General features: G+C 53.8%; 1 protein-coding gene across 5 annotated transcripts in view; it reads left to right on the top strand.

The window, feature by feature from the left end:
• The first annotated feature begins 7805 nt into the window (after window positions 1–7805).
• Bahd1 (bromo adjacent homology domain containing 1) overlaps window positions 7806–10241 on the top strand; it is a 26954-nt gene continuing 24518 nt past the window's right edge. Inside the window, exons 1-2 of one of the 5 annotated variants that reach the window (XM_023711645.1) lie at window positions 7806–8037; window positions 9001–9139. Coding sequence is in view for 3 of the 5 variants with exons in the window: in XM_023711685.1 (XP_023567453.1) it covers window positions 9244–9352 (109 nt within the window). In the remaining 2 variants the exon portion in view is untranslated. Of the gene's footprint in view, window positions 8038–8320; window positions 9140–9168; window positions 9353–10241 lie in introns of those variants that run through there. The other 4 variants (XM_023711653.1, XM_023711685.1, XM_004623410.2 and 1 more) reach the window with 4 other exon arrangements.

Genomic DNA, 10241 nt, shown 5'->3' with positions numbered 1-10241 from the left:
TAGGTGGGGATGTTGCCTATGTAATTGTGACTTTTTTGGACACAGTGTCTTGCTGTGTAGTTCAGACTGGCCTTGAAGACTATATAACCCAGGCTAGCCTAGAACTCATGGTGATCTTCCTGGCTTAGCTTCCCACATACTGGAATTATAGGCAAGCGCCACCATGCCTGGCGTGTAACTACGATTTTCACAAATTTTTTTTAATTAAAAAATTGTTATTATTATTGTTGTTTGGTTGGTTGGTTTTTGCGACAGGGTCTACCTACGCAGTGCAGGCTGGTCTAAACTCATAGAGAGCCTCCTACCTCAGTTCTCTAAGTGCCACCATTTACCTCAGCTCACAAATACTAAAAAAAAAAAAAGGGGGGGTGCCGGGGAGATAGCACAAGTAGAATAAGTGCTTGTGTGGCAAGTACAAGGGCTTGAGTTCAATCCCCTGTTCCTAAAAAAAAAAGAAAAGAAAAAAGAAAAAAAAAAGAAAAGAAAAGAAAAACAACAGCATTCACAAGTCAGGAAGTACATTGGTCAGATCTTGTACCTAGGTCTATGCTACTTGTCCTGTCCAGTTGTCTGGCCCATGAACAGTGGTCATGTACTGTGGTACCTTCCTACTCATCATCAGTGGGTCAGGGAGGCATGATAAGTACCAAAAATGATAAAACAAAATTATTTAGTCTGAAAAGGATAGCAAGACAAGCTGAGGAGATAGCTCAGTAGAATAAGCACTTGCCTGGCAAGTGTAAGGGCCTGAGTTCAATCCCTGGTTTCGCAAAGAAAAAAAAGATAGCAAGGCAGGAGGCAAGCAACACCAAGGAGTTCTAGCTTGCATGTCACATATCAAACAAATGATAAATATTGGGACAAAGTCTTGCAGCAAAATGCATCAAGTACCAAATCCGAGGATTTTCACGGCAGTTTGGTACCAAGGTTTGACTGTACAGTTCAATGAGCTCTTGACTCTCAGAGTCTCTTTTCTCCAGGGTGAAGCTTCCAGAGATTAGAAATGACACTGTCTGCATTACTCCCAAGACCCTTGATGTCTGAACAGCACTGGGCACACGTTGCACCACGGTTGATGAGCACCATCCTTGTGAGCTAGACTGTGGACTCTACTAAGCAGGTCTGGTCCTGGCTCTCAGTCAGGCTTGCAGAAGTTAAGGAAGATGGCTTTGGGTTTTGGGAAGTTAGAGAAGTTGGTGGTTTGGCAAGAGACCTGTAAAAGATGCAGCCATATTGCCTTAGGGAATGTCATTAGGGGTACATGAGAATCTCCCAAAAGCAGAGGAAGATGACTGAAGCCAGGAAGTCAGCCTTAATGTTGGAGAATGGAGTGGGGAAGCCATCGGGAAGAACTGGTGGCACCCAGGAAAGGAGCTACCAGCCTGCCTGAGGCTAGAGTGAGGTATGCTGAAGCAGGACAGGCATAAGGCAGCCAGAGGCACCAGGGAGTCCAGGAGCCAGTGAGAGCCAGGGGTGCAAACAGTTCTACAGAAATGGATTTCATGGAAGCGGGTGGGCTACAGGCTGGGCTAGACCTAGACATGATGAAGTGGGTTCATAATTGCTAATACTTTAGGGGTGCTTGGCTATGGTTAGAGACCATTTCAAGTAATCTAAATGTTTTAAGAAACTAAAGAGCCAGAAATCCAACTCAAGAAGTCTGGCTTCAGAGCTTGTACTTTTAACCACTACATTGTGTGAAATGCAGAAAGAAGAAAGGTTAGGGCTGGGGAGATGGCTCAGTGGAATAAGTGCTTCCCTGGCAAGTGCAAGGGCCTGAGTTCAATCCCCGGTTCTGCCAAAAAAAAAAAAAAAAAACAAAAAAAAAAAAAAAAAAAAAAAAAACAGAAAGAAGAAAGGTTTTAGACCTACAAAAGGTGAGACTCTACTTAACCTTTATGCTAAATGCTGTATCCAAAAAAGCAAAGGTTCTGGAGCCCTGCCAAGCCCGTGTGATCTCCCGCAGACACTTAGACCTGTAAGGCTCAGTCTCATGCAACTGGAAGCTGGAAAATAACCACGAGAGACACAGAGGATAAGCAAGCCGAAAGGAGCTGGCAAGAGGCAATTAGGGTGGGATTTAACCCAAACTGCCTTGGGATCCACCCTGGGGATTGGTAGAGCACACTTCTGGCGTGTCTGCGTGGGTCAAGGAGGTGTAGCCTGGAGGTCTTTGGTTCCTGCCCTCTTATCCTGCACTTTCCACCAGTTCTGCTTCCCCACCATCATAACTGAGCAACTTTGCTCTACCAGGAAGTCTCTGCCTCAAAGTTAGCCCACATAAACTGAACTGTGGGAAATGAAACCTCACCTTCTTTAAATTGTGAGTGTTGGTGGGCCAGGGAGATGGCTTAATGGAATAAGCACTTCCCTGGAAAACGCAAGGGCCTGAGTTCAATCCCCAGTTCCACCCTGACTTTGGGGGCTCTCAAAACATTGCCCATTCCAAATCTGATGTCATCATCCAGGGAGCCACGGGTCTGAGCTCACTGGGCCACAGGAGGTCCAGGTTTCTCAGGGAAGAAGTCCCACTTCACATACTCAACTGTGAGATCTGAGCAGACAAGAGACTTGGAAACAGTCAAGAACCTGGCGCTGGGGAGGCTGAGGTCCCAATCAACCCACACTTAAACACCACAGATCTCATGCTTCTGGAAATGGGCTCCCCTTCTCCATGTGCTCATTCCATTGCTATTTACCAATTATTCACTATTCAGTTCACCCAGTGTTTTATAGGTACCTACTGTTTTCCAGGTCTTTTTCAGGAGTGGATGTCTAGAAGAACCTACAAACGACCTTGTTTAATTCCTCCCCCCCCCTTTTTTTAAATTTATTTTATACAGGGACTCAATCAGCAGTCCAGACTCACAGTGATCCTCCTGTTTTCTGCCTCCCCAGAGCTGGGATTACAGGTGTGCACTACCACACCTGGTATCAGTGGCTGGTTCAGCATGCCAGGAATCAAACCCTGGTCCCTGCGCTTGTTTAAGCAGGCCCTTTTTTTTTTTTTTTTTTTTTTTTTTTTTTAGGAAAGGGTCTACAGGGCTTTTGGGGTCTCACTGCTAGATCAGACTCATAGTGATCCACCTGTTTACAGCCTCCCAAGAGCTGGGATTACAGGCACGCACCACCATGCCCAGTCTTAAGCAGGCCCTTAGTCCGATGAGCTATCCTGCTGTCCTTAATTTCCCTTATCATCTCTATGCATCTTAGAAGAAATGTGCTCATTATCTGCTCCTGGGGGAATCATGAAGGGACTTTTAGAGATGGGCATGAGGATGCCACAAGGCTCTCCAAGTAGGCCCAAGGGAGGTGGACCTTCCAAACAACTGGACTATAAATCCAAACACAATTCAGTGGCCACAATGCAGGGTGAGGATCAAGAACTTGGAAAGCTTCTCAGCTCAGGTGGGTTTAAGTGCCCCAAGTGGGGAAAGTTGAGACCATAGCAAACTGGAACATGCCTGTCCCATAAAAATGGCATTCTTACTTGGCACCACTTGAGCTGAAGATAACAGATTGCTGAATCTTCAAAAGAAATTAGAACTCTATTTTCTTTTTCTTTTCTTTTTTTTTCCTTTGAGACAGGGCCTTGCTATGTAGTTCAGTCTGACTTGAACTCACTATGTACTTCAAATTGGCCTTGAACTCTCAGCTTCCCATAGTGCTGAGATTACAGGCACACATCACCATCTCGAACTGGATTTTTATCTCACATGTCCCAAAACTTCAGCATTGGCTCCTAATTTTAGTCTTTTTTGAAAGTCTTGTGAAGGCTGAACAGAACTTATCTGGCTGTTGAATTTTGCTCAGAGGCTGCCAATTTGAGACCTCCAAGTGGGTCTGGAGAAGGACAGATGTGGAGTGCTGTGTGTCACAGCACCAGGTTCCAAGGGACCTGAAATAGCATCGCTCCTTGGGGCCAAGATTGTATTAGCCATAGTCCTGCCCTCCAGAGTCTCATGCTCTCATATACTCAGGCAAAGCAGCAAATGGCCAGGAATGCTGGAGCAGGAGACAGTGGGGAACTCCCAGAGCTTAACAGCATTAGATAAGGCAGATCTGAGCTTCAAGAGGTCTTCCTAGGAAGTCGGCCTTGATTCTGCAATTCCAGAGGCAGAGTCTGGGGAGCTTTGGGAACAAAGATGAATGGTTATGACCTGTGCTAGAGACCCTAAATAAAAGTCCTGGAGAATCTGCTTCCAGGTGTCATGGGAGAACTCTCTGCAAAGAACAGGGATGCGATATGAAGCTAACCCAGCTGGACCTGGCAATCCCAGATTGATCTCAGAGTGAGGCCAGTAGGTGTCCAGCTCTGGACCTCCAAGGTCAAGAAGGCAATGTGGTGGGCTGGTGTGAGTGGGACAACTCCAGACAGACTTCAGCCTTGACACAAGTGTAAGTTCTTTCACATGATTAAGAATAGGCATGAATTGCTTTAAACTTCAGTTTTCTAACCCATGACATGGCCACAGTAATTGTAAATATGGGATGAGTAACCAACTCCTAAAATCATCCACCTCCATTTCAATGTGATTTTTATCAGCAATGTCCACTCCTAGAGTTCTATTCGAAAGTGGATGTGGAGAAAGTACTCGGAGGGTGCCACTGATCTCGTTTCCCATCTTTCTGCTACTTCAGGAAGCACTGATTTGGGGCGGGCCTCAGCTGGGGAGGCTGGAGTTGAACAGTTTGCTCCCAGCCGGTGGAGTGCGGCATGGGAAGGGTAGAGTCCTTGCTGGGCAGAGGGCCCGTGCTGCTGGGGCTGGCAGCAGTGCTGACAGAGTGCTCTTCTCCCCAGGAGGTCCCTTTACACCCAACTTCCATCTGGAAGAGTGAGCTTCATGGTTAAACATTCCTGGAGGAATGCTGGGATAAAGCTGAGGACCGAGCCCCCAAACCCTCACGTAGGGATGCTCTCAATCTGGCCTTGCAGATCTCAGTCCCAGGAATTTCGGTTCCCTCAAAATTCTCCAAAGTGTCCCCATGCCTCGCCGCAGAGCTCTGCGACGGGTCTCAGGAAGTTTGGGTAGCCCCAAGCCTTCCCCAGCTGTATCTCCCGCCTCATCTGGTTTAACAGCTCGGCGCCCCCGTAACAGCCGGTACATGCGCAGGGTACCTCATCTTCCCTCCCCAAGGGCCTGTCCGCGATCGCTAGCTCCTTCGGAAGTCCGCAGGCGACTCAGAGCCCCTTCTCCGAGCGCCCGCGCCCCACCCCACCCCGCGGGCGACCTCGGCAGACTAACCCCTCCCCAGCAGCCCTTCCGGGGTGCTGTCCTAAGTGATCGCCCTGTTTTCTGTCTCCCTGTCCCTCTACCCACAGTCCACGCCAGTCCCAACTGGAAGCGTCTTGAAAGTAGGAAGTCTGGCTCCTCGTGGTAACCCTCGGGCCAGTCCAGCATGCGGGCATTCGGACCCCGGCAGGGACAGGGCGTCCAGCGCGGGAGCCGGCCGGAGGGCAGAGCCCACCGGGCGGGGCACGGGCCGAACTTCTAGAACCTCAGGGTGGGGGCTGGAGAGGCCCGCCCTTCGCCATCCGCTGCAGCCGCACCCAGCCCACCCGGCAGCGCTAGCTGTTCCCGAGTCGTGCCCACCCAGCCAGGTGATCGCGAACCTTCTCCCTCTCACACCCTAACAACAAACAACCCAGCGCTCTCTCCCTCCAGAGAAAGGGGTGGAGCCTGACCTCCGCCGGAGGCTGCCGCAGCTGCCGGGGGAGGGTTCCGTTCCAGTCCTCGGGGGAGTCGCTCCTCCCCGGAGTGAAAGGGGCGGGGGCCTCCGCGGACTCTCGGGCAGCCCTCCTTCCCCTGGCGCCCCTCACCCTTCTCGGCGCAAGGGGGGGAGCAAATGGAGTGGCTTCCAACTATGCCCCTCTCAGACTAGTATACCTTCGGACCCCTCCCCGCTGTGCACACCCACTCCTCCTCGAACCCTGCAGCCCCAAGGGCAGGCTGAGACTAGGTGCCCAGTAGGTGGCGGGGAGAAGATGCGGCTCTGCTGGGCTCCGGGGAGTCGAGGTGTGCCCATCCCCCACCCCTTGACACGTGTGTGTGTGTGTGTGTGTGTGTGTGTGTGTGTGTGTGGTGTGGGCGCAGCTGGGCGGGGAGATGGACCCCACGGACCCGCGGAGATGGGGTGTAGTCAGGAGTTGTTGGGTCTGTGGTGGAGGCAACTTGGATGAGGAGTAGAGAATGCACCCCAAGGGAAAGGCCTAGGGCCCCAAAGAGGGCAAGAGTCGGGCGGACGTCACTGAGAGGGAAGGAGAATGCAGAAACCAGCTTTTGCTGGGAGAGGCAGCCTGCAAAGACTTCCACTGGCCAGCAATCAATCGGTAGCCTAGCGTTGGACAGATGGAGGTTTTGGACACAGCACCAGGGCATGTGGTCCCCAAAGTCTGAGAACATGTAAGTCCCTTGTAGCTTCTCCGGTGGAAACCAGATCCTGGAGAGACCCCTACCTCGCCTTGATTTCCTGGCCCCAGGCTGTGGCATTAGATCCCCTTAGGGGAGGGAGAGATCTGTTCTTTGCTGAGCACTCAACAGCTGGCTCCTTGGTGACAAGAGGGGACCTTGTCCCTCTGCTCAGTCTCAGGGGAACACTTCTGCGTCCCCAAGTAGGGAAGGGGGTCCCAGCAGTACTTAGTTTTGCCTGCAGGCAAATAATTTCTGGAGATCCCTTTAAGGAGGGGTGTTCCAATCCCTTTAAGAGGGAGTGGGTCACAGCAAAAGGACTATAAAAGTCCAGCTTTCTTTATTCCCCCACCCCCGGGGGGCGTCCTATGATGGGGGAGGTGGTAAGTGCTGCAGCTGAATTCAATGGTTGCCTTGGTGTCCCTCGAGCACGGTGTCCTTTACCTTGTTCAGTAGGGCAGAGTTCCTGGGATCTAGAATTCAGGTGCTGGGGGTGGGAACCTGCCCACTCCTAGGAAAGAAAGTGGGACCTAGCCATTGAATGGAGGGAAGAGAAAGAAGGTGGTCACTACCACCACCACCGCAGGGACTGCGCTGCCCGCTGGGGTGCCCTGCCTGGTGCCAGGTGGCTGGATAAGAGGGCATGCAATCTGCAGGGACTGCGGTGGCAGCAGTGGGGGGAGGTGCCTGGTGGCTTGACTGGGAATGACGGAGCAGCCAGTCTGTCCTGGCTGTCGGTCTAGTTGTGTGGTGGGGGAGGGGTGTGCAGTATATTCTCTGGCCCTGGATATTTTCCTCTCTGCATCTCCCTCCACTCTCCTGCTCCAAAGCAGTTAACCCTTGCTGATGGAGATGCTTGGCTAGAGAGAACCCTGCCTGATGCACAGTGGGAATAGCTCTGGAGACCTGATGGGTCCACTCCACTTTACAATGCAAAGGGCAAGCCCTTTACATTGGGTAACCTTTGGGTTGCCAGGGAGAAGAAAGCTGATGGGCCCAGCATGGCAGAGCTGCCCTGGTAGAGTAGGGTGGGGGCAGAACCGAGTCCAGAAGGGCTGCAGGAGCTGAGGGGAGTGGGAAGAGGTGGAACCCTTTCCAGGTGTGGAAGGCAAGAGGCCCAGGTGCAGCGGTCCCTGGAAGTGGGGTGAAGGACAGAGAGGTCCCCTCAGGGAACAGGTAGGTTATGTTCCCCTGACTTTCCTCTTCACTGACTCACAGACCTGCCTCAACATCATCAAGGAGTGCAGGGTGTAGATCAGTGGGCAGCACAGAAGGAACACCAAGTGCCTTTAGCTAACCTGTGTCCCCAAAGCACAGCCCACTGAGCCAGAGCCTCCTGGGGCAAAGGAGTCAGCCACCCACACGGGAGGCTCTGCAGCAGAGTTCCTCCAGCTGCTGAGCAGGCTGGGCAGGCTGGGTAGCTAGAGTGGGCTCTGCCTTCTCTCCAGTCAGGATTCTCAGACTTTCCCTCTCACCCAGGCCCCAAATAAGATTACTCTTTTCTTCCCACCCCAAGACCAGTGGATCTTTACCCTCAGAAGCCAGGGAGAGGCCACTCCTGGGACTTTACTCTTATTTCCTAGGCTGAGCATGAACTTCCTGCTAGATGGGTCTCCTCTCTGAGCAGGTATATTTCTCTTCTGACCCTCTCAGCTTCACTCTTTAGTCCATTACCAGGGACAAAGCAGCTGCCAAGGTTGCAGCTAGGCTGATGACAAGAGCCCTGTGCCCTCTTCTGCCTCAGCCTGTGGCATAGCTCAACCTCAGTGTCATTACTGCTGTTACTCTCTATTACCACTCTCCAAGAAGAGTAGGGGCCACAAAGGACTCCGATGATGGGACAGGGATGGAACAGGGAGAGGGGATTCTGAGGTGGGAAGAATGGCTTCATGGTGTGTGATGAAAGAGGGGCACTGCTGCTAGGAATCTGTCCTGGGAGGCTCAGAGGGGAGAAATCCTTTAATGTCCTACTTTTATAGATTTGGGGGATGTTGCTTCATTAAAGGTGGGACTTGGAAGGACAGGCAGTTGTCTAGGGAGAAACTGGCTGTTTAAAGGCTTTCATGCCACAGGTCTTTGTAGGCCCTTCCTTTAAATGTCCCCCCAAAGAGCTAAGACAGGCTGGGCCCCGTTGACCTTTTGGAGGCAGTCTGGAGGTGTTACTTCCCAACTGTAGTGGCTGGCCGCCTTGATTCTAAAGGGCTGCCTGGGTGAGCGCTTCACTGCCAAGGTTTAGGGAAGGCTGGCCACTGGCGGCTGCAGAAGCCCCTCTGTCACACTGCGTCCCTGTTCTCCGGCTCTCCTAGACGCCTTAGCACTCCAGGAGCTTCACTCTGCCCAAGGCGTTCCTGGGCCCAGCCCCTCCCGCTGCTCCCAGAGCTGGGTGACTTGACACTACCCTTCGCAGCCGGTCCTTTCACCTCCCAAAGCTCCCCTCCCCCGCCTGAATTGAGAATGAGGCTTTGTTTAAGGGTGGACTCAGCATTTCTTAAGAACCTACTGTGTGCACATCCTGTGCTTGTTGAAGTGAAGTCTGCGCAAGCTCTCAAGCTCCAAGGAGCCCAAGATACACCCCTTTTGCACCTCGCAGGGGACCTCCCACGCCTCTGGGTGACCTGAGCCTGCGGTGCCCACCCACCCTGCTGACCCCGTGAGCGTGCTCGGGCTTGGAAAGGCACGTCTGTGGGTGTGGGACAGAGGCACAGCAGTAAGCGACTAGGGCAAGCTAGGTGAGTGTCTCCACTTGGTCCCATCCTGGCTTGGGGACGCGAAGGAGGGAGTCCAGCCGCGCCCGTCAGGCTGCCCGCCCCTTCCCCTCCCCCGGAGAGCTCTGATGTTCCCCGCGGTGGTGGAAGAGGGTGTGTGGGTGTCAAGGACTCACAGACCGGGCTCTGCTGTCAGCTGGAAATGGATGGGAGTTCCACACTCGGCTTCTGAAGAGGGTGAACTGGGAGCTGGGGTGGGGACGGTGGGCGAAGGGCAGAAAGAGGAAAGAGATGCGGGTGCAGGACTACTGAGCCAGGACCGACCTTGCTTGAAAGGAAAGGAGACGTGGCAGGCAGGGAAGTCGGAAAGATGAGGCAAGGGCAGGAGGGGCTTCTCAACAGTCGGGGCCCTTTCGCTTGGCCCTTTCGCTGGGGCCCTTTCTGCAGGAAAGGGGGGTTGTTCTCGCCTGGTTTTCGGCCGGTCTTCCCGAAGCTTTGCCCTGGGGGCAGCAGCCTCCGGTGAGGGCGGGATGTCCCTTGGCTCGCAGCGGGTGCCCGAGAGAAGGGTAAAAGAAAAGAGGGACATGGAGAGGTGACGGTCAGGGCGGAGGTGAGGTGAGATTTCTCGGGGGGGGGGAATGGTGGTTTGCAGCCGGGGGTTTGGGGTTTCAGGGTCGGGTCACCAAGGGATACGGGCTCAGGCTCTGGAAACGAAGAGAAAAATCCAAGAACCTGGCAAAGAAAATTACCCCCCCAACCTTGGCACCCTCCCCCTCCCCCCAGGCCCCTCCACTCCGCGCACCGCCTCCCCCGGCCGCCTCGTGCTGCCCCCTGCGTTGGGACGACCGACCCACCGTTCTGATTGGTCGGAGACCGGGAGGGGGAGCCGAGGGCCGGATTGGCTGGCGGGGCCAGCGCAGGGCGGGGCGGCTGATTGGCGGAGCCTGCCGAGGGGCGCGCCGCGATTGGCTGGGGACGAGGAAGCAGGAAGGAGGGCGGCGGAGGCTCCGCTCTCGGGGAGTTTGTGGGGGAACCGCGAGCGGCGTAGCGGATCCCGGAGCCCGGCCCCCGCCGCCCGCCCGTCCGGCTGCCTGCCCCGCCCGTCCGGCCTCCACCGGCCGACCGC

The sequence above is a fragment of the Octodon degus genome, unplaced genomic scaffold (genome assembly GCF_000260255.1).
Source record: "Octodon degus isolate 3935 unplaced genomic scaffold, OctDeg1.0 scaffold00002, whole genome shotgun sequence".
Taxonomy (NCBI): domain Eukaryota; kingdom Metazoa; phylum Chordata; class Mammalia; order Rodentia; family Octodontidae; genus Octodon; species Octodon degus.
Note: the sequence above shows the minus strand (reverse complement) of the source record. Positions and strands in the feature narration are given on the sequence as shown.